The following is a 24,455-nucleotide window of genomic DNA, read 5'->3' as shown; positions in this document are numbered from 1 at the left end:
TGATCATAAGCGACTCCAAAATTGCAGTTCACAATTTCGCGAAAGGACGCATCTCGCCAGAGGCGCTCAAAATTCTAAATAGTAACAGCGACCGTCATCGCGGGACGATCCAAATTATTTGGGCACCCGCGCACTCCTCTCTCCCCGGCAACGAGGCGGCTCACAACGTAGCTCGAGGACTTACTCGCCGAGCAAGTGAGCCCGCCCAGCCGGGAACGAGAGGAGACCGCATGGTCAGCTACAAAGAAATAACCGATTACTATCGGCTGGGAAGGGCCCGGTACCCACCAGCTCATCCCGCGCTAACCAGGAAACAGGCGGTGGCCTGGCGCCTCCTGCAAACAAACATGTATCCAAACCCGGTGGCCTGCAGCAGATTCTATCCAGGGCAATACAACGATCAAGCAAATTATGTAAATGTAGGGCGGATCTGCCACATATTCTATGGGCATGCTCGAAGGCGGCTCCTTTCGAGGGCCGCAAAATTCAAAACCGGCAGCAGTGGGAGACCCTGCTGCTGCAGCTCAGACCAGCAAGACCAGGTCTGGGCCGTCCAGCTAGCCGAGGCAGCCGCTGAGACCCAGGGGATCTCGGCCGTCTGCTAGGCGGAGGGAGGCTGCGTCCGCGCTCGTGAATTGCTGGCACCATTAAAGTTGTATCTCTCTCTCTCTCTCTCTCTCTCTGGTGTGGCAGCTTCTGCAGTTTTTTACCAGCAAAGTTGAAGCCAGAGGTTTCCCATATAGTTCACCTCTGAAAGTGGGCCTGCAACAGCTCAAGTCCACTGGCATCTCAATTCACGTGATCAGTTATTGTAAATGCCAGGCTAATTGCATAAGGCTGGTGGCTTATGGCTGAGATTTCCCCCTCTGGATTGCGTCTGACTGCCTGCTGATACCATGATGGGCCACAAAATTTGATAAGACGTTTAGGCTTCCTTCTCAAACCGGTGGCGGTAAGAAAGACGTCGAACAATAGCGACGCGGCAAAATTAACCACCTTAAACCTACACAAAGTGGGAAGCAAGCGATTCGTGTATTCTCCGCATTCGCTAAAGTTTTACGTGGCTATGGTAAGAGGGTGGAGGTCCGGTTTCTTTTCGGTGATCATCTTCACTTCATAATTTTTTTAAACCTCCTCGGCTCCTTAGTTAGAACCAAGGAGGTTGTATAGAAATCTGCTGGAGTGGCAGCACCCGTAAGCTTCTCATACCAGCAGAGATGAAGCCAGCGTTGGCGCCCCATTCACCTCTAAAAGAGAGGCCGGACAGCTGAAGTCGGCTCACAGCTAGCGTTCTTGCTTTGTTAATGTGAATGAACGGCTAATTAGAAAATAAAAGCTCGTCGTTTCTGGCTAAAGTATTAACTTATGCCTGAGCACTGATGTCATGATCTGTTATAAAATTTCACAAGACATTCAGACTTCACCCTAAAACCAGTGATAGAGGTATACACGTAGAGACGGATGAGGACGGAAACTTTTAGCCATAATAAATTTTCTATCGAGTGCGCAGAAAGCGCTTCTTTTGCACCAGGATACGCTAATGGTTATTCGTGCCCACCATGAGATGGCGATGGCGCGGCTTCACGTTCGAAACATCGTGTCCACTTCAGCAGTTCTTATAGCCTCCTTGGTTATGTGAGGAGCTCGAACGCAGCGCTAGTATTATGCTATCGATAGCTATCGATAGTTTCCAGTGCTTCGCTATTCGGCCGAGACTGCCCAATTTGTTCTTTCTTATTTAATTGGTTTTAGCCTTAAACACCTCCTGTAAAAAGTGGCACACCATGCAAACCGCTTAGCTTCAAGAAATTTGAGCCCGGCAAGTGAAATGCAGTACGCATTTTGTGAGTCGTGTTTACCGGCGGCGCGAAGTCTGTCTTGACTTCACATCGGGGACGATGCGTCGACCGGGAGTTTGCGTATTTTTTTCCGGAGGGCGGTGTTCTGCTCTTCCTTTTCTCATTTTCCTTATTTTTTTCTGCTTTCTGTCTTCTTTTTTTTTTTTTTTTTTTGAACTTCAGTGCGCGAACAGGTTCCTTGGAGACTTTCGACGCCCGATTCAGCCGCCTTGAGTTCCGCGGTGGTGACTCAGCGTCGGAGAGGGGGGGGAGTTTCCCGCCGTAAATTCCTGGCGTTTCTCCGCGGCCTCGCGTTTAGATTGCGGGGACAGTGGAGATAGCAGCGATAACGCTTCACGCGTTGACCCTCGTACGAGTTCGATCGCGGTATAAAACGAGTCACCCTTCTTTTAGGCATTTCCCGTACGTGTGCGCGAATGGAGCGAATGTGCGTATTTGTCCTGATCGTTGGAGGATTTTTTTTTGCGTCGGCGATGTGGTGACAGAGTGTGAGGTCCTCGGCGCCACTTCGTAGGAATAGCATCCGTACGCACTCGTGGAAAGGTGACGAACGTTTTCTCGATGTACAGTCGCGAAGAGAAGAGTACATATAGACCTGCTTCCAGGCCATGACGTTAGCAAGATGGCTGCCTAACCGTTGCCCTACACCGCGAACCTCCAGATTCTGGTAGGCGCGCGTGGTTCTGTTGGTCCTGAGGCTTATTTTTAATTTTTTCGTCGACAGGAAAACAAGCTATACCGCAGGTTACTATACGGCCACGAGTCGAAGTGGCACGGCGAGACATCGCAAAAGAGCGTTTCTTTGCGCCTGCGCCTGCGCGCTATCGACGTCATAAGTTTGTTAATTGTTTACGGACACGAAGCATGTCTATAACATGTACACGTGTTGTGCCATTACGTATGGCTTAAACTTGGAGGATAGCAATAAAGCTTGAGATAAAAGACCTCGCGACGAGATACGTGACAGAAAATGGTAGGCGTAACGAGGATGACGGCGGTATGAATTAGAATGCAATCGGGAGTTGGGTCAGTATGCCATACACATTTTCATACATATGCTGAAGTCAGCAATGCGGAATGTTATATGTATACGTCAGTAGTGCGGTCATGGAAGTATGACCCCGCGTGTATTTCGCAGTACAGTTGATTTAAAATGAATAGCTTTCGTTGGCTCTTTGGACTGTTCTCGTGGTTGTCAGGACTTTCACTGCCGATAAAAAGGCGCCAATGCGAAGGACTCGTATTCTCCCTGAACCAAGTTGCGAGGTGCGTCCACCGTTAACGCCGTTTATTGTAGGGCGAATTTCGTAGTGTGTGTCACGTGCATAATTTCGTAGTGTGTGTCACGTGCATTCAGCAGAATTTCGATATACCAAAGTTGCTCTTGCAAGCACATGCAAGAGCAGTTGCAAGCACTGGCAGCTATATACCAATATTGCTCTTGCAAGCACTTGCAAGAGCAATTGCAAGCACTGGCAGCTATATACCAATATTGCTCTTGCAAACACTTGCAAGAGCAGTTGCAAGCACTGGCAACTAAAACCAAAATTGCTCTTGCAAGCAATTCCAAGCGCTGGCAGCTATATACCAATATTGCTCTTGCAAGCACTCGCAAGAGCAGTTGCAAGCACTGGCAGCTATAACCAAAATTGTGCTTGCAATCATGTGTACAATCATTGCATTCTACCGGTGCTAACATACGGGGCAGAAACTTGGAGGTTAACAAAGAAGCTCGAGAACAAGTTAAGGACCGCACAAAGAGCAATGGAACGAAAAATCTTAGGAGTAACGTTAAGAGACAGGAAGAGAGCGGTGTGGATCAGAGAACAAACGGGGGTAGACGATATTCTAGTTGACATTAAGCGGAAGAAATGGAGCTGGGCAGGCCATGTAATACGTAGGATGGATAACCGGTGGACCATTAGGGTTACAGAATGGATACCAAGAGAAGGGAAGCGCAGTCGAGGACGGCAGAAAGTCAGGTGGGATGATGAGGTTAGGAAATTCGCAGGCGCAAGTTGGACCTAGCACTTCCCCATAAAGTTTACTGGAAAAATCCGCAATGACATTTTCGATGGTGGAAGGGCAAAATATATGAGCGTCACGTCAGACAGCCAGATTCGGCAAGCCGACCTCCTCTGACGCCGGCCCTCTTTTCTTTCGGAGCCCGTGTGCGCGTTTGTTCTTGGGGAATAGGCCCTCTGTATATGGTTTCCGAACCTATCTAGGCATTGTTTGGTTTGTCATTAGTACGGTGTTTGCAGGCACCCTACGTGTTAGCCCTTAGGTACGCGCTCGTCATGATCGGCCCTTGCCACCTGCTCTACGATTTACTCTCCCCCGTACTCTCCGGGCTACTAGAAATTGCTGCTTGCCTGTCATGTGTTGAGGGCCTATGTCCCACGATCCCGTTCCTCATATAGTTTAGGACTAGACTTCAAAATTATCACGTGGTACTTGTTTGTAATCTTTTCCATTTCCCCGTGGCATTGTCCTCGGCATTTCCCTCAATGTTGCTTCGAGCTCAAGTAGACCTGCAAAGCACTGATGAGTGGACTGTCAGAATGGCGCTGATAGGGCCACAGCGCATGCGCTTTGGACATGGTGAGATCAGTCTATCAAGAAGGAAGAACGGAGCAAGTGTGTTTTAGTTTTTTTTTTTCCATCTCTGTTCCGAGCCGCCTTCAGGATGCATGTATCGAATGTTGTACGTCGCTAAATAAGAAAAATGGCTTCCGCTGCTAAACCGCCTGTGTATTCGCACTCAAATTTCGCAAGCAGGTGGTGTTTCGGGGTGTGTTGTGGAGATTATTACCACGTTTGAATGCAGTACTTCGCTTCCTAGAATTTACATTATCTCAAACTGCGGTTCGCGTCTACACCCAGAGTCATGCGCGCTTAACAAGAATAGATGACGGCGCGCAAGTAGCGTATATACTATTAATCAGCCTGTTTCACATTGTGATTGGTCGTCGGGCAAGTGAGTCGCGAAAAACAGTGATTTCCGCCTTGTCGAGTGATTCAGCTTCTTGAATAAGTGTGGTTGCGCTGTGTGTGACCGAGTTTTTTTTTTTTTTTTTGGTAGGCTCTGTTCGCATCGGAAAAAAGAAAGCGGCAGAATGTGCGAGCTTTCTCGCTGTAATAAACGGCACAGCGATTTTACCGTGTGTTGCGCCTGTGTATGTGCAGGTGCGTGCACGTTTCAGTTCTGTGCGCTCAAATAAAGGGCACGTGTTCCTTTGTTTGGCTAGGGTTCGATTCCCGCTCTGGCGGCCGCATTCCGGGGAGAACGGAATCCAAAAATCAACAAAGAAACGGTGAGCTGGGCGAGGGGCAAAGACAACGGAAGGACACACGACGAGCGCTTTGCGTTCCAGTTACTTACTTTTGTGCTTCAATGCGTAAAGGGACACTTTGTTAAGAAAGTAACTGGAACGCCATTGTATTTCTCCGCAAAGTTCGGGAATTAATATCTCGAAACTTGTGTCATCCTGAGATTTCCTTCCAAGTGGATCCGCCTTGCGAACCCCACGGCTATAATTTGTAAATTGCAATATGGGCCTAAGATAATTAGTTGAAAACATAATTCGTGAATTTGGTAATTAGTCGATTGTGGATTTCAATTTAGTGCGCGCGTAATGTCCGCCTCTTGGAGTAGACGAGCTCATGAACTAGAAATGTGCTATCTGCCACAGGCAACCTTTAAAAATGTTTGAAAGTGTTCTCTGAAACACCCTGTATTTTCACTTCAAATGCAACACATTGCATGCGCAGGCCGCTTCTCAGCGGTGCAGACGGTACATCTCTAGTTTACCTCCCACTGGTCGTAACAGGCCTTAGGAAATGTATATCTCACTATATGGATGGTGCAATGTCACATGAAATACTCATCTATGCCGAGTATTGGGTGCACGTTAAAGTAATCCAGGGGGCCTAGTTATTGTAGCGAGAGCTACATTGGCCGCATTCTCGCCGTGGCCGGTGGCCGCACCGCGAGCTGAGCCGTTGCCTAGCAATCGCCGCGCCATCTGGCGTCGTCGCGTCGAGTTACCACGGCCCGGCGCCGCGCCGCAGCAGTTGTGTTGCAAGCGGAGAATCTGGCACGACGTCAGAGGAGGAGCCGGTGAAACCGCGTTGCAACAGAGGAGGAGCCGGCGTTGCATCGTATATATAGAACGGGCGGCTCGGTGGTATTCGTCGGCAGATATGGAAAGAGAGTCAGAGAGACTGAAAGAAGCCAGGCTTCGTCGTCGGAACGAAACCAAGAGGAGGCAACGAGCCGAGGAGACGGAGGAAGAACGAGCCGCACGCCTCGAGAAGCGTCGTAAGTACGAAGCGGCCAGGCGAGTGGATTCAGATCAGGATGGCACCCGAAACGTGTTCAAGTCACTGGACGACCACCCCTTATCGTCCCGCCTCGCCGACCATCGGGCCGTCATTGTGGCAATTGAGAAACAAGATGAAGACTTTCAAAATAAATGCGTTACACTTTAAAGATATCTAGTCTTTAATGTAACCATAACTTAACGAGAGGTAACAACCAAACCTAAAGACTCAGATGTACGAAGCTAATCTATAAAGAGGTAACCGTAGAGAGAGCCAAGCTTAAGAGTAAGATTAACCGTACCTCTCGCTACGCACACCCAGGCATAACTGAGTTAAGCCACTGCCCATTTTTCCAAAATCTTTCGCCACGGCGTCTGTCTTACATCCTTGTACAAATGCACACAAGATGCACTCTATAGGAAACATCTATGTAAGCTCTCACAAGTAACAAAGGACCGAAATAAACGACTAGAAATCTCATAGAAATCGCGAACTGTCGTCAAAGCTGATAAGTAAGAAGAAAGTAAGTGATTTTAAAGCTATGACCTCGGAATGATTGAGGAAGCAGTAAAAAGTGAGGGCAACATAACATCAGTGAGAAGGAAACGTGGCATAGGAAAAAGCAAGATATATGCCGAGAAAGATAAACAGGTTAGCCGCATCAGCAATTTTGATTATATATATATATATATATATATATATATATATATATATATATAGTAGAGGCAGCAGAGGAGGACTTGTATACTAAGCTGTACAGATACCCAGAACAGCCACGCAACCTTGATTGGAAATAGTGACGAACAGGATACAGAGGCTCCATGTGTAACTAGCGATGAGGGTAGAAGGGCTTTGCAACACATGTCCTGGGGAAAAGCGGCAGGATAATATAAAATGTTAGTACGTGCAGTGATCGAATTTGGCCAAGATTACTCCAAACGCCCGGAAGGGCTTTGCAACACATGTCCTGGGGAAAGCGGCAGGATAAGATAAAATGTCAGTACGTGCAGTGATCGAATTTGGCCAAGATTACTCCAAACGCCCGGAAGGGCTTCGCAACACATGTCCTGGGGAAAAGCGGCAGGATGAGATAAAATGTTAGTACGTGCAGTGATCGAATTTTGCCAAGATTACTCCAAACGCCCGGATCGTGAGATATCTCGAGACAAAAGCGGGATGGGGCGCATGTGGAAGGCAATCTCAAGTTAAGAAAGACAGATTGCCGATGTTCTACGAAAGATCTGCCAAGAGACGCTAAAATGAGAGGCGAGTTACGAGGCCGCTGGCGCATTCACGCATTCTGAGAGCCTCGGGGGGGGGGGGGGGGGAGGTCTAATTAATTATTCATCGCTAAAGAATGACCACATCGGCTGGAAATGAACGCAGCGTTTGGCCTATAGCAAGTTTTGGAAACTATGCCTGTGTCACAACGGCCCTAATACAAGAAAATATTTTTGAAGTCCCTGACGTCTTACTAGCATGCCGGCGCTGATGTGTCAGCGCCGAAAATAAAAGTAAAAAATGAAGTGCAAACTTGGCTCTCATTTTATTCTCTTGTACTCAACCTGTTCCCGTCAAACAAACAAAAATGCGAGTTTTGAGGATTTAGTGTCGATCTTTATACTGTACATTTTAAAGTTTACTTATTTCAACGCGAGGTCTGCGTAGCCTGTGCTCAAGATCGGCGCGGTCGCCTTGACGCAAGCTTTGATGCAGTGTTGGGATGGATCAATTTGGTATACCACAGAAAACGACCAGGGTCGGATAGCGTGCCTTAGCTCGAAAGCTGTCGAGATTGGGCTGCCAAATCGCGGTTGCACACCGGCGAAATATGTTTCGGAACCGCCGCGGTATGTAGCCCAGTATAGCTGTGCCGTTGTGCCGCTCAGCTCCAGGTCGCCGGTTCGAATCCCTGCCGCGGCGGCCGCGTTTCGATGGTGCCGAAATGCAAGAACGCTCGTGTACGTTCGAGAACTCCAGGTGGTCGAAATTCCTCCCGAGACTCCCAGCAACCTCATAACCATCGCGGTTCTGGCACGTATAACCCCAGAGTTTGGTTGAATTAATTCAGAGATATTTCGCTTGTCAACGCTTTGGCGAATGAGCGGATCAATAGGACGTAGGATGTTGGTGCGGCGACCTCGCGCTCGGCACTGGAACGTCGTAAGCATGGGGTCGCCATTTCGGCACGTATATACAGCATTGGAAGAGCAATTCAAAACATAATTGTGAGTTTCTGATATGAGAGATGCAAAGTACGTGTAAGATATTGCAAAACGGGCGCGGTAGAATTTGCAAGGAACGTTTTGGGTTTCCGAGTGTTAGGCAAAGCCGCGCGCGTGGACGCAGTTTCTAAGTCTCCGTAAATGGATAAGCGCCTAACCTTTGACACAGCATCGTCGAACGCCTGCTAACATTGCGTCATCGCATCGGAACGGAATCGGATGCCGATAGCGGAAGCGAGGAGGTGGTGTCGATCATTTCCGCCGCCGAACTGGCTGAGGCATGCCCGCTGTAGCTATACACAGCCTGGCTTTGCCGCCCGGCGTGGTTCGTCCCGCCTAACTCTTGGTATCGTGCCCACCTGTCGCTTATACGGTGGCCCAGTGACGCCGTCATCCATGAAGATGCACCTGAAGGGGGGCGGAGTGGGAGGGCATAGGAAGTGGCTCCCTTGCGATGACTCATACTCCGGCCACGCTTCGCTGAACGCGCGCACTGAAGCACCGGAACGCCGCCCATTATCGTAGCCGTCGCCAACACATGCTGCACGCATCTCGCGGCATCGTCGGTAGCCGGCTGTCGGCGGCCCGCTTGAGACGGGCAGACGGGTGGTGCTGTCGCGTGTTTATTTGCACTCTTAGGAAGTGTTTTCTCGAGAATAACGCTGCCGGTTTATTTCGCGAATGTGGAGACGGCTAAGGGGCAGCGAAGAAGAACCCTTGTGGGCGAGAAAGGGGATGCAGAGAGGGTCGCGTTGGGGGTGGAGGGGGAGTCGTGCGGAGATTCTCAGGTGTTGTTCTGGACAATGCCTCCGCTTATGCTAAGTGCAGCCGGTTTGCTGCTTCCCTCGTGTTTGCCGAGCGCTGTCGCGCGTGTTTCGCGGCCGTGTCTCATCCCCGAGGTTGCTCTTTCTCGGCATGGCTTCTGCGAAAGATGACGCGGTCGGGCTACCGACGGGATGGCTGCCGGTTGGGGTCGGCGGATCGCTTTTCTGGATTCCATGGACACGGGGGTCGGATCTGGATTCCATGGCCACGTTCAGTCTTTTACTCAACGTGCCCGTTGAAACGGGCTAGTGGCTTTTACCTTTCTTGCTGCGTTTTTAACCTCGGTCCTATAATTGAGATCCGTGGTTTATATTAACAATCCATTCAAACGACTGGTGTTATTTTTATCCCAATTGTTTCCCTACCTTCAGGCCACCAATTTTGCAGCCCTCTATCATTGTAGCCTTCTACAATGATCATTCAACAAGCCCAACTGGTTACTCTGCTTAACCTTGATTACTATTCTATTGGTTCGATCCACAAACCCTCGGTCAAGGCGCCTCGGGCTGTGTTGCTTTTTCGCGAGAAGCGCCAAGGATGGTTTTAATTCGGTGACTTGACGTCGTCGTTTTTTGATGGCGTAGATGGCACTTAAACTCTGCATGGAATGAACTTGTACGAGTTATCTTGCCTCTCTCTTTACGTGATGAAGTAAAGGTGTTGGCGCTCGCGGCGCCGCTCCTTGCCCATGAAGAGGTAATTTATTTCACATATGCGCCTGATACGGTCTTATACTGTAACTTATGTAACTTGTATTTTGCCTAAGTACGCAATTAGTTATTAATAATTAATGAACTTCTATAGACAATATATTCAGAGCAACGGTATATTCAGAGCAATATATATTCGAGACCCCTCCGGAATTCTCCCGAAGGGGCTGAGCCCCCCCCCCCCCCCCCCCCTCTAAAATGTCAGTACCGGAGTTCTGTTACCCACATATTTTGAGGATTCTCTTGCGTTGCCTCCATATTTTCACTTTTGTTGTGGCTAAAAGCTTACGGCACCATTGTTGGCGCGGACGTGCACGGCTTTTAATTTATACTTTCGCTTTATTTCGGCAAATCCTGACAATACGAGGACAAACGCTTTCGAAGCACCAGCAGCGGCTACCTCATCCGTGTTTCCTCACTTTAACATTTTTTTTAAATTTCCGCTGAGAACACCATGTACTTACAGACACAATATATTTAAATATATACACAGGACAAAGTTTATTATATTTTTTCAAAGGAGGTAGCCAACTAAATGGATAGCCTATGCCTAGACAATGAATATGTTGATGTATGTTCACCTCACTTCAAATTACTTCGCGTGCTTTTTTGACCCTGAAAAAAAAAATCTGCAGACTTCAGTCACCCCTTTGGCAGAGTCTTCTATCAACGGCGTGTGAAAAGCACGTGTGATGTTTCTCAATATTGATTCTCTTTCCGGTAGGCAATGCTAACGACTGGCGACAAAATAAAAGAAAAAAAAAGCTCTTCTAATTATTTACAACATTTACTCATTAGGGATGGAAACATCGCCTCTTGCATGCAGAGGCCATAAATACGGGGTGTTTCAGCAAACACTTTCAAAAAATTTTTAAAGGTTGCCTAGTGGCAGATAGCACAATTCTAGGTCATGAGCTGGTCTACTCGAAGAGGTGGACATTACTTGCACAAAAAATTGAAATGCACAATCGACTAATTAAAAAAATCACCAATTAGGTTTTTAGCATATTAACTTATGGCCCATGTTGCAATTTACAAATTCTAGCCGTGGAATTCGCAAAGTGGATGCACTAGGAACTAATTCTCAGCATGGCACCAGTTTCGAGACATTAATTCCCGAACATTGCGGAGAAATGCATTGGCGTTCCGGTTACTTTTGCGCTTACCCGCCGTGGTTGTTTAGTGGCTATGGTGTTGGACTGCTAAGCATGAGGTCGCGGAATCAAATCACGGTTACGGCGGCTGCATTTCGATGGGGCGAAATGCTAGAACACCCGTATACTTATATTTAGGTGCACGTTAAGGAACCCCAGGTGGTCTAAATTATGCCAGAGTCCTCCAGTACGGCGTGCCTCATAATCAGATCGTGGTTTTGGCACGTAAAATCCCATAATTTGTTGTTTTCATACTTTTGTGCTTTGATGCATAAAGCGACGTTTTGTTGAGAAAGTGACTGGCACGCCAATGTATTTCTCCGCAAAGTTAGAGAATTAATATCTCGACACTGGTGTCAGCCTGAGATTTAGTTCAACAGTTGATCCGCACTGCATGGCTAGAATTTGTAAATTGCAACATGGGCCATAAGGTAATTAGCTACAAACTTAATTGGTTAATTTTGTTAATTAGTCGATTATGCATTTCATTTTTTGTGCAAGTAATGCCCGCCTCTTGGAGTAGACGAGCTCATGAACTAGAATTGTACTATCTGCCTCAGGCCACCTTTGAAAATTTTGGAAACTGTTCGCTGAAACACCTTGTATATAGAATTCACTCAGTAACCGAAATAATGCCAAGCGGATTCACTCACAATCAGAATAAATAGAAGTCTAGAAGTCATGCGCAGCAGCGCTTATACTCGGACTCAAAGTACTAAAAAAATAAAAGAGCTTAGTTTGGCCGGGAAGGCGAAGCAGTATTAGTGATAGCGAAGTAGAAGACAATTACACGAAGGAAGATTCTTACCGTGTAAATCCGTGTAAGGATCGCACCCGAGTAAGGGCCGCACCCATAACTTGACAGCCAATATTTAAAAAAAAAGACATCCAACCGAGAAGCAATCGCGTTCCATGCGCTGATTCTGATCGGGCTCAACAGCGAATTGTCGCGCGCAGTGTAATTTCGCGCGTCGCTACTGGATGTCGAGAGGAGGCGATCGCGGAGGTTTACTCCGGATTTCATACTCGTAGTTAGGAAAAATGAGGTCAAATGGCCTGGTTCCATGAAAGGCTCGTCAAAATCGCGACAGAAAAGTGTGGCCCTTACACGAGTCTATACGTTAGTTATAGTGGCGATATAAATTGTAGTAAATATTCACCTAAAATTAAAATAGTAAGCATAGTGGACATAGTAAGCACGGACCATGTAAACCTGTGAATACCTCACTGGAAGACCTTGAGCACTCGCTTTCACAACGCAGGCATTGTGAAGAACGCCGGCAGCAGGAGGCGTTCGTTCGTACAGCCGCGCGATTCACCGCAACTCTGAAAATTAGATTCATCATCATTATCTGCCTATTTTTATGTACCGCACCCACAGGGTATGGGTCGCTCATGTATATGGCTCTTGGATTTAATGCGGAACATCACGGCGACGACCACTGCGATAATTTGCCGGAAGTGTCGCTATAATTACTTTCGCCATAAAGCTAGAAATAGAAAATTGTTAGCAGAGGGTATATATATATATATATATATATATATATATATATATGGGTAGGTTTCGGAAAGATGGTCGGGCCCCAGCCCCTCCCGGAAAAATGAAAACTTTCCGCCTAAGCCCCGCCTCCTTTCCCCGTTCGTCTCTCCTTTTCTCGCTAGCACGATGGTTGCGATGAAAACAACACAGTACTGCCGATGATTTTTTTCAGGCGGGGCATCCCGCGCTGCTTGTATAAGTAGTAGTAGTAGTAGTAGTAATTTATTGGGTTTCGTCTTCCTGCTTGATCAGTCTATCTCCCCTTTGAATGATGTCTCGCGGCGCAGAACGACATGGCACAGTCATGTCATAGCAACGACACGAGGGTCTCTACGTTTGAATGATGTCATGATATCACAGGCGCGCGCCCCCGTGGGCTTCGCCGGATGCCACTCACGGCCGGGCTCTCCGTGTCGGCTCTGTTGGAAACTACTTCCGCGCGAGCTCGTGTTCACCGTGACGCGTGTTCTTCCTCGTCGTCGTCCATCGCCATGCCATTGTTTCACGCGCTGTCGTCGTCACGAGAGCCGGTGAATGACTAAGGCCCCGAATGTTTTTCGCGTGGCGCGCTCGTCGTCCATTGTTTTTTTTTTTTTTTTGGCGCACACACACGGAGATAGCCGACCCTGGCTAACACCGCCGCCGAGTGTCGTGTTTCGCCCTGGTCTGTAGCCAGAAGAAGCGTGGTCCGTGCAACGGATTCCTGCTATGGCTGTGTTATGTATCAATCCGTCTTGGTCTTCCAATTCCTTTTGCCATTCGTCATTGACGATGATTTCTATTGGTATCTCCTTTGAACGGGGCGGCGGCAATTGGTCGCCTGGCCTGCTTGGGCTAATTGAGCTACATATGGGGTGGAGTGAAGAAGTTAGGAAATTTGCGGGCGCAAGTTGGAATCGGCTAGCGCAAGACAGGAGCAATTGGAGATCGCAGGGAGAGGCCTTCGTCCTGCAGTGGATATAAAAATAGGCTGATGATGATGATGACATATGGGAGATCGTTTTTGAGTTTTCCACAGTTTCATTTTTTTAAATCGCGTGTTGCAGATAACATAATTCTAGTCATTGGACTGGTTTATTCAGAGAGGCGGACATTACTTGTACGAGGAATTGAAACACATACTCAACTAATTAAGAAAATAATTAGCCTCTTAATTTTTTACGGCACATATTCCAATTTACTAATTTAGCAGGTGAGTTTGCATGGCGTATCCACTTGAAATGAATTTCTAGAATGACACTAGTTCAGAGAGATGCGCCGTCAAACTCACCATAAAAAGGAACTGTTGTTCCATTTACTTTCCTTAACAAAACATGCTTTTATGCATTGAATCACAAAAGTAACTGGAATGCCCACGTATTTCATCCCACACTTTCGGACATAATACTTTGGTGTCCCTCATTACTCGCTCTGCATCTCCAGAGATGTTAAAACACCACAGTTGAATTCTTTTTATTTCTTGCCCTTTTGTAGGGGCCAGAAACAGCCTACTGACACCAGTGGTGATGACGACGGCAACAAGAGTGCTATGAACAGTGGTGACGACGACAGCAGCGCTCTCACGTGGCGGGGATCGGCGAAGGTGGACCTGACGCGGCACACCCTGCCTGGACAACGCGACACCCTAGTGGCACGGTTCTCCCTGCCAGCTGTGGTCAGTAGCACCTTTCTCTGTTATGTTGGGACACCGGTTTATTGAGCTGTGGTGTAGAAGGCTAAGATTTGTTAGGTCAAAACAGATGCACATGGTTTGGGCTGTGGCGCCACGCGCGCAGGCGGAGAGCTCGTTGAAAACCATGTTTTTGAGGAAGTATGATCATGCTAAGTGTCATAAATCTAAACGTACAGCTGGCCAGAAAACTTGACGAGACACGAGTTTTTTGATAAAGGCCAACTTTAATAAAATGTTTGGCTGATGTAAATTGCCTAGTTTTGGGTAATGTGGAGGTAAAGCTGCCTCCGTGCGAAATTTTACCAAAAGCTCACAAAAGTATGTGTTTTCACACCGAAACTGAAAAAAAGAAAACGCCGTTGGGGGGGTGGGGGGCCACTGGCCGGCATGTCCTCATTTGGTCTTCTGCAGAGTGTTGCACATCATGCTTTTACTCTTTGCCTTTTTCTTAGGAATCGGGTTCGTCACTGGCACTTGACTTGGGGGACGACCATGTACGGCTTATAAGTGAAGAGCCAAAATATACGTTTGACTTCTACCTCCCCTTCTCCATTGAGGAAGATGCCGCAGTTGCAGAATTTAACACGAAGCATCAGGTAATTAGGATGGTTTTTTATCGTTCTCTGTTATATACAAGTTACATTTCAATGGAAAAACACCCAAAGAATGCCTACAATAAATATAAATAACACCTACATTATAAATTAAACACAGTAAAATGTCAAATATGTAATGTTTTTTTTTTCTGTGAGTTCATGCAAGTTGCAGTTCAAAGCAGATTTAACATACTCTGACAATGAATAACAACATAATGTAGCGTGCAGGCACAGTCAAGAAGGAAAACACACAGACACATGTCAGAGGCACTACTAACTTTATTTGAAAGACAGCGAGATACAGTAATCTGTAGCATGGTAATTTGCCCGAAGTGGCTGGCACGCCTGCGCTTTAGGAATAGTATGTATACTGTATCTTAATGCAAACACCAACTTTCCCAACAGCAGGTTCTTCTGACAGTGAATTTTTGTAGAAGCTGTAAGTGCGATAGATGTGGTGCATTAAGGCCGTTCAAAAATGTGGATTCTAATTCATACTGTAAGAACCAAGCACATATTACAAAGGTCGCCATTCTTGATGCCTTTTTTGTTCTGTTTGTTAGTTTAAATAATCCTTAACACTCCTCCCTCCTGTGTGACAAACTGCCTGTGGTGGAAAGGATTGCAAAGAGCACATTAATACTCATCACAAAAGGCTTGAAATTGCTAACATGAGTCAGGTAACAAAGTGCGTTGTTCTGGAATGTCCGCATCTTGTACGTCTGGCTATTTCCTGAACACAATGAAGTCTGTCACAGCAGGAGGTTAACTTTGTGCACTGCTCATGTTTAGGGGTATGGCACTGCAAATACACCGGGTTTTGGTGGGGAAATGGCATTGCAGAGGCATTTGCTTGATTGTGGTAAAATCTCGTGACTTGCCTGTGGTGCTCTTGTTGTCGCTGAGCAGCCACTCTGCCTCACATGTTCACATGTTCCTTGGATAAGTCTGGCCTTCAGACTTATCCAAGCAACAATTGTGACAATAGTTTTCAAACCGGTGAGGAGCTCAAAGCACATATTTCAGGTTGTGTACTGGCTTGATGTGTTCGAATAAGACAGGCATTGCAAGTCACGCGTCCGTGTATGATTACTGTTGACATACAGGGGGCCAAATGGTTCATTCCTTCACTGTTTTGTCCGCTACACTTAACTGTTCTTAAGACCTGTTCTTCTATGAATGGCACAGCTATAGGGGAGCTTATGCGATTACAGCCATATTAATTTTGACCACCTATGGTTCTTTGACGTTTACCCGAAACACAACACAAGGACATTTTAAGCGAAGCTTTATAGGCTCACAAGTGTCGGCAGTGGTGGTGTCACGCTGAAAAGTGGGCCGATCCTGGTGATAGCATAGAAAGAATCCAAGCTCAATGGCACATACCCCTGTGGGCTCAGGGACCTGTAATGCGCCCTTGAAGTACCCTTGTCACACGTGAGACCGAAAGAGACAACATCACCAGCTCTTCCCCTATCAAAAAAATGGGGGTAAGCGAAGCTTATCGTCAGATTATAGCGTGAGGGCTTCTGAAGCCCAGGCGAAACGTCAGCGAAGAGCCGCAGACCCCGACTTGTGGGAGCGCGATGTTGAGGCCCAAATGTCAGCGAAGAGCCGCAGACGCTGAGTTTAGGGCAAATGAAGCAAAACGCCTGTGACAGTGTCATCTTGCTGCAAGCTTCGCTTACCTCCATTTTCTCCATAGGGGAATGGCTCTGAATTTTTTGCATTGCATGCCTTATCAGAATGTGGCCACCTTAGCCAGGAGTTGAACAAGCAGCCTCGTGCTAACAGCATAACGACAATACCACTGAGCCTCCGCGGCAGGTTACTATACAGTTTAAGTACGAAGACATAGAAAATCAAACTGTGGGATATAGACAAGAGTCCCAAATTAAATAATAACTCTAAAGCACTTCACAGTTGTAGTACATTACTGGCAAGAATGGGAAAGAAGCTATGTCCCTGGATAATTATGACTCGCCTTTGCTGATACAGTCAATATCCGTAAGTGAACACATCATTCTCATCACCAGTTATTTTGGTCGTAATCTAGAATCCATACAGGTGCTTTCCCTCCAGTCACAGATTTGCATGTACGACTTCTTGCCAGTCCTTCCCAGCAGAGTAGCAAGGATAAAAACCACAGATGTTTGCTGTGGGTCAATTCAACCCTCTGCTTACCCACTTTTATGACCATACAACCACTTTGATGAAAGCACAACCATGTTTGACGGGACACTTTGCCACATTTCGGCAGTAATGACGAAGGAATGGTTTTTCGTTCTTCGTAATGCCTGCAGCTAATCATGAAATTATACATGTGCTATGAGCCACTAATTCCAATTTCTTTTTTTATAAAAAACGCAATGTGAGTGACTGTGCAATAAAGTGAAATTTAATTACTCTGTATTGGGAAAGAGTCACTAGAAAATGCAGCAGGAATCATTCTACTAACATAACTTTCTTTCAGTGAAGCCTGTAGTGCTGTGGAATAAAATTATGCAACTTTGGCAGACTTACTGTCAGTCAGTCATAATTTGTGACTGAATAAGGTACTTCTTAGTTGACAAACAAGGTCATTGTCTTGACCTGGATACATCAAGCTTTGGATAATTTCGACTACAGACATGTACTCATAGGTAGATTATGACCTCCACGAGTCGGGTAAATATAGTTGTTTTCGAATCCACTCTGGGGCTTGCGTGATCATCTTAGAGAGAGAAGCGGCTGTTGTGTGCAGTGTCAGCTATTGCACTGAACTTGCAAGAACTCAGTAGACCATTGCCGTGTAGGAGGCTGAGAATTGTAGGCTTGGCATGAGGAGCACTTGAAGCAACTTGAACTCCAGCGCACAAATGGGTATACATATTTTCAAGTGCTGCACTTAATTGTAACTGACGTCTTGCACATTGTAGGTATATCATTGTGCATAGTTACAAGCAGACGAAGACGAAAAGAAGGACAAGTGTATGGGCCCTAGTAACTATATGCAGTATATATACACACAGAAATGAACTATTCCACACCGCTGTGTTAGCCACCTTTTTGCAATACCAGCTTTTGCAAATCAGCCTTTGTGTTCAACTACCTCTACCGTAATGGTAGAGTGAAAAGTGAAGTGAAAGGTAAAGAATAGTATGTGGCGCTTTCATGCAAAGGCACTGCTGACCACATGTTAGCTTCTATTTTGGCATTTAGTGAGCTGTTCACTTTGAAATAGAATGCTTACATTGTCCAGCTGCAAGTTAGATCGCACTCTACTATCGTGAGACACTTCAAGGAAAGGACTGCTAGCTTACTTTGCTGCCAATTGCGGTGTTGTCATTTGAAATATAATGATTGGAGCTTCGAACTTATCTTTGAGTGCCCCAATGAGTTCAGATTAATGGAAGTTGAATGTGTAGGCATGAACACATAGGAAGTGTACAGCTGGACCTTGGGAGTTGGCAAGACTCAGATATGCAGTTAACTTATTCAGTTTTTGCTAATTCTGCGTGTGTTTGACTAAGCTTTATAGATAGTTATATTTGCAGAAATTCCGGATCTGGGCTGGCCAATGCTGTTCATAGTAAACCAAGCTTCCTTGTTCTTTTGTTCATATTTTTACAGGTGCTGACAGTCACTGCACCTATCGTGTCAATGGAGTCCTGATTCTACAAGCTTTTGATTCCTTGATGTCGCCAATTAAATGTAAATGGAACAGCCACACTGATTGTAAAAGCACACCTGAATAAACTGTTGTTCATTTTCTATCAAAGTGGCCGATATATCACTCAATCAGAAGAAAAAAGTGTTTTGCTCGCATTATTCAAAAATTGGCTGGTTTGGAAAGTATTCATGATCAGCACATATAATCATCAAACAAGGGACAAGCCAACAGTTCTTTGACAGTGCTCTTGTCCGTGGTTTTCCTATTTGTCTGGTCTTTTTTACATGCTGATCATTATAAATAGTAAGTTACGTGTAAGATGGAAAAAAAATGGCAGAGGGGATGTTGCAGGGGTACACATACACCATCCAGTTCCACAGTTTGATTGCACCCAAAATTCGTTGCACAAATTTCCTATAGTATACTAATACTAGTTTTTTTTTTTCATTCTATTCCATTTTTGAATGCCGTCTGATCTAGTTGAAGATGATTCCGGCAACAGCGATGCGGCAACCAGCAAGTCACTGACAAAGGGCAAAAAGCATTCGAATAGAGTTCCCGTGTTTGGGTGGCACTGGATCATAAAAGATACTTTTATTTTGTATTGACGTTTTTGTCCTGTCGATCTTTATAATTTCAGCAATGGAACACACGTGGCTTTTAGCGCAGATTCATAGCTGTCTTGCGCTGTGTTTTACACTGGAAAACAAAAGGAAGTGATGACACTAATGATACGAGAGCACAAACCATTAACTGTTTTATTGATGACAAGAGCGTGTTTATATATGCTAATCAGTGACACCTACTTAAGGGGGGCACGGCTTCTGCACTGCAAAACGTGGCCAAAAAATAGATTTTTTGGAAATTAATTGATTAATTTATAGGGTTTTACGTGCCAAAACCACGATCTGATTATGAGGCACGCCGTAGTGGGGGACTCCAGAAATTTGGACCACCTGGGGTTCTTTAACGTGCACCTAAATCTAAGTACATGGGTGTTTTCGCATTTCGCCCCCATCGAAATGCTGGCCGCCGTGGCAGATTTTTTGGAAAATCAATTTTCAGTTCCTATAACTGTTTCGATCTAATTTTGAAATGTCTTCGCTGAAAACCACGTTGAAGTGCTCTGAAGATTTTTTTTTATCAGCCAAGGCGGCTAAACATTTTGCGGAAGGCACGAAAAGGTGGAATTTTTTAAGCCGCTGTGTTTACGGAAGGGCACAACCTTGGCCTTGTCAGATAGCGCATTTCTCGAGGCTTCAAATATGCCGCTTCAGTAATATCCGCACAGAGGCAAGCTAATAAAATCCAAATGGTTGAAGACCTTGCAAATAAAGGTCAGTTGGAAGTTAGCACTCTTTACTTTTCTCTGTCCTTTTTTCCTACATTTGAGAGTTATGTAATACCGCCGTTATTAACTACGACGAACTCCCCCAAGCTTCTACCCTGATACGTCCAGTGTTAAAATTCCATAAAAGTTATGAAAGTGCAGAAAAGAAAGAATAGCCATAAGGCACATACATACTAAGGCACAGAGTGGGTTCGGACAGTAACGTCTTTGTACATAAATATGCAGAAATAAGCATTATTACATTTCAGTCACAAAAAGTATACAAGCGAAACCAAAATAATGACAAAACGCAGGCAAATGACGTCAAGAGATTCATTTTTCGACTTCCAAACTACGCAATGTGTGAAAAAAGTCGGACAGCAAATTTCTTTAGAGAACATGACACAAGGATTGTGTTTGTTTGATAACAAATATGAATTTACCTTTGTTTTAAAGACACAGTATGAGCCGATCTCCTTGATTAAGGTGCCTACAAAAGGGTGTTGGTTTAAAAAATGCGGAATGTGATAGCTTAGCTTTTCAGTGCCGTAATTGGTGGGTGCTTTTTTTTTCTATAAATCTTATGGCGTAGGTTGGGGCAGTGATCCTTTACAAGATGCCTCTGAAAAAAACCTGAAGGATTAGATTTTACTTGGTTGTAAATAACCATCGCTAACTTTTTTCTTTGTGACATTTGTAATAGTTAGTACTTCAGGTTTTTTTTTTAAAGGTGCCGTATGAAATCTCTGCGATACTCCTTCTATTAGTCGTGTAGCCTTATTTTGCAAGACATCAATTCTATCTGCGTTTGCTTTAGCTGTATTCCCCCACACAAGAAGACAGTGATATGAAAGAACTACTGTGTAGCATAGCTTTTTTTAACCATTGTGGAAGCAATAGTTGTAACTTACAAATAATATCCGTAGATCTTGAAATACTGGAGCGGTCATAATTCGTGTGTAAGGACACCAGTCTAAGTGCTCTTGAAAAAGTACCCCAAGAAATGTATGTGCTGTGATGCGTTCAATTTCTTGCACCTGAAAAATTATGTTAGCTTCTCTTGTGATAGTCTTATTATGTGGGCGGAATAAAACTAATTTCGTTTTTTTCAGGTTTAGTCCTAGTCTATTATTTTTAAGTCAGTAAGGTAGATGTCCCAACAGAATATTTGCTTGTTGCTGAAGAAGATTGAGCACGTTACCAGCGAAGAACACATTAGTGTCATCAGCGTACAGAACTATGTCGGGTATGAATGGTATGTTAGGAATGTCGCTAACATAAAAAATGCAAGAGCTCTACGATTCACCCTTTTGGGATGCCACATGTGATTTTACCCATATTAGATTAGTGTCTACTACAGTATATTACTGACGATTAGTTAAATAAGTTTTAAATAATTCTAAAGCCTTTCCTTTAATTCCGTAGGAAGTCAAGAAAGATCCATAAAGTGAGTAATTTATTTTCAAAATTGTCAAGTATACTTTCTTTATTATCAAGTAAGGCCGCTTCAGTAGATTTTCTTTCTTTTGGAAACCATGTTGTTTTATGATCACCTTTTCCAGCAGTAAATAATTAGAATGTATGAAGTTTTTAATGTTCACAAAAACTTAAGGTTATATAGGCAACCATGAGATTGGCCTATAATGATTAAAATTATTTTTATTACTGTCTTTAAAAATAACCGATACCCTTGCGAATCACGAGGGAAAATACCAGAACTCAGAATTATGTTAGATATATGCGATAGAGGCTGACTTACAATACGGAAAACTGCTTTAATAGGCAGAGGTTTTAATTCAACTACGTCGCATGCGCAGCTTTTTTTTTTTTTGCAATAGTGTGTATATTTCAGATTCAGTTGGGAACATAAAAGCTGAGAATACAACATCGTCAGTGACGTAAGAAGTATAACTGCCATTTCCGTCAACGGAGGCCCTATAAACGGTTTCTCTCAGAAAATGGTCATTAAACTTATTGGCAAGCAATCCACCCGAGCATGGTTCATCTTCTATGAGGACCTCCGATATAATTAACAGATTTATAATCTTTAAACAAAAAGTCATTTACCCTATTGCTTACTTTTTTTCAAGTCATTTGGTACGCCAGCAAACATATTTTCGTAATATGCAGCACATGCTTGCGTAATACCGGAGCTTAGTATTTTCTCATTTTTTTATTGTTAGGCTAAGGTGTATAAGTTTCTTGTTTTAATAAGTCAACTTAATATCTTGTCGCGCTCTCTTATTCTCTTCAAAAGGCCTGAATCTATTCAGGGCTTCCTGGATTTCTGTTGTTTACTAACCGCTACCACAGGAAATGCAATGTCACAAAGGTCTTTGATAATATGTAAAAAGAGGCGATGTAAAGCCACGGGCTCTTTTATCTGTATTACAGGGTTCCAGTTAGTACTCTGTACTAAACGTTTAAAAACTGCAGCTTTGTCCATGGATATCATTCTGCATGTCACGGAGGTATTCTGTATACTTTAGTTACATCTGGTCAAGTATGACGTGAAAAAAAGAAAAAAAGGGGAAGTGGTGAATTAAATATGCTATCAGTACCCCTGAATCGCATTCACGTGGCTGATAGTTTGTAAAACACAGATCGAGTAGTTTTTAAAGGCATCCGGAATTCCTGGCGGCGTGTTAATTATATTTGGATATCCAAAAGAACGGAAAATGCCAAGGAGATTTTGCTTATTAGCCGTTGTTAATAATAAGTCGATGTTGAATTCAACGCAAAATATCGGAGATGGTCCAGACTGACAACAGTGCTCTGAACACTTTCAAGATAATTTAAAAACGCGGTAACAACCAGAAGGGGGTCTGTACGGGATAAGGACAATAATTGTGCCCATGCACTTAATCATTAGACAATCATAGTAACGATAAATTTTTGAGTATTCCGAGGTGGTTTCATATAGTAGAGTTTCCTTTCTACATAAATAGCCAGTCCCCCTCTCCTTCGGTGTCTTCGCAATATCGTATTACAATTATATTCAGAGAAATGCACATAAGGGCAATCATCAGAAAACCAGGTCTCTGTGAATGTTAAAATGTCGAAAATGCGATCAAGTGTATCCAAAAACAGGTTACGGACTCTTTCTTATGTCTTAAACTCCGCGCGTTTAAATTTAGCGAATAAAGCTGCTTTACATGCTGCGTAGCTCTCAGTAGCTGAAAAAAAAAGTAGCACCATAATAGCCATGCAATCGAGAGAATGAAGCCATGAGCTAGGTCGACATAAAAAAAGAGAACGAAAAAAAAGGCGGAGAACTTAATGAGCTATTGCACGCCTTCCAGAGCCTCGGCTGTTCTTATTCTAACAATGTGATGACGTGACGTTCACCGCGTAAATATCTTACCATCTTTAATCCAACAAAACTGATAATCCAGTTCGCGGGCTTTACATCGCATCTGCCAAATAGCTTTTTGTTTTGCGGAGATTCGCGACTAAGCACATCGAGCGTCGACTCCTCGGGCCCACGGCTAGGCATTTCGCGCATCGGCACCTCGGACCCGCGACCAAGAACATAGCGCGCCGACTGTTTTATCATATTGTCACAATATCTCGTAACGAGGTTTGCTTCCAGAAAGACCCATTGTGCACCTTTCACGAAATCGTCTCACACTACCGCTTGGAAAGGAGGTGGTTCTCTCCTCCCCACCCAAAACTAAACAAACCACAAGCTAGCACGCTCAGAATGCTAAAAACCCGCACGTACCCCATGTCCACGCTCCCTTAGTGGGATAGATCCAGACTTCCCGCAGTCTTGCCCCAAATGCGGAGCCGGTTCATGCTCTTTCGACCACATGCTCTGGCTGTGCCCAGCCCTAGAAAACTGTATACACTTGCCACCAAGGAACGGTGGGAGGAATTCTCCAGAAGCGACAAGCACCACATCCAGCTCCAGGCAGTCCAAAGGGCCCACGATGTCGCAACGGGACTTCGCCTCCCGGTGCCATCGGGGGCGGAGCCACCGACTTGACCTGAGGGAGCCTTCGGCTCCCACGGGCCACAGTTTCTCAGGACCAAATAAAGTTTCTGTCACCGTCATCTCGTAACAATGTCTATCGTACCACCCTTTCACAGAGAGCACCTCGTCATGAGCTCTGGTCAGTAATCCCCTTGAGTTGGCGCAGACACCGGGCTGCAGAACCGAGGCTTCACACGAAAGTACAAGCTGGAAAAGCACCTAACAGCTGCATTGCTGCCTGTCTGTCAGTGGGTTTATGATACTAAGCTTCATAGCCATTGTCAAGGGAAGACGATGTGGATCGCTGCTGAGAGCCTTCATTCAGTGACATGGTCGATTCTACCAAAAAAAAAAAAAAAGCCGGCAGATCCCACGCCCTGTAGGAATCGGACGTTATGCGAAGCAGTGTGCGGCATTTTGAAGTTCATTATTATAAACGACCATTGGAGAACCAAGACATAGGCGGCTGTTTCATGACCTACATGACACGCATGTCATGACATTCATGTCATGAGCTACCAGTTATGTTTGTCATACACTCTTGTCATACTATGCCAATTTTGTTACCTACAATGTTAATGAAACGACCA

The 24,455-nt window shown here is 45.1% G+C and overlaps 1 protein-coding gene across 1 annotated transcript; it reads left to right on the top strand.

The window, feature by feature from the left end:
- Positions 1 to 14,086: 14,086 nt before the first annotated feature.
- Positions 14,087 to 18,667, top strand: LOC119465051 (PIH1 domain-containing protein 1-like). Its single transcript, XM_037725879.2, has 3 exons — positions 14,087 to 14,293; positions 14,764 to 14,907; positions 18,520 to 18,667. Exons 1-3 carry the CDS (start codon positions 14,168 to 14,170, stop codon positions 18,559 to 18,561), a joined length of 312 nt encoding a protein of 103 aa, XP_037581807.1. The 5' UTR covers positions 14,087 to 14,167; the 3' UTR covers positions 18,562 to 18,667.
- The last annotated feature ends 5,788 nt before the right edge of the window (positions 18,668 to 24,455 follow it).

The sequence above is a fragment of the Dermacentor silvarum genome, chromosome 9 (assembly GCF_013339745.2).
Source record: "Dermacentor silvarum isolate Dsil-2018 chromosome 9, BIME_Dsil_1.4, whole genome shotgun sequence".
In the NCBI taxonomy this organism is placed as follows: Eukaryota; Metazoa; Arthropoda; class Arachnida; order Ixodida; family Ixodidae; genus Dermacentor; species Dermacentor silvarum.
Note: the sequence above shows the minus strand (reverse complement) of the source record. Positions and strands in the feature narration are given on the sequence as shown.

Bases quoted from the DNA above. Each gene is read 5' to 3' on its own strand.
- LOC119465051 (XM_037725879.2), top strand. From the start codon at position 14,168: ATGAACAGTGGTGACGACGACAGCAGCGCTCTCACGTGGCGGGGATCG. The intron at 14,294-14,763 runs GTCAGTAGCACC...CCTTTTTCTTAG, and splicing joins GGTTCTCCCTGCCAGCTGTG to GAATCGGGTTCGTCACTGGC. The intron at 14,908-18,519 runs GTAATTAGGATG...ATATTTTTACAG, and splicing joins AATTTAACACGAAGCATCAG to GTGCTGACAGTCACTGCACC.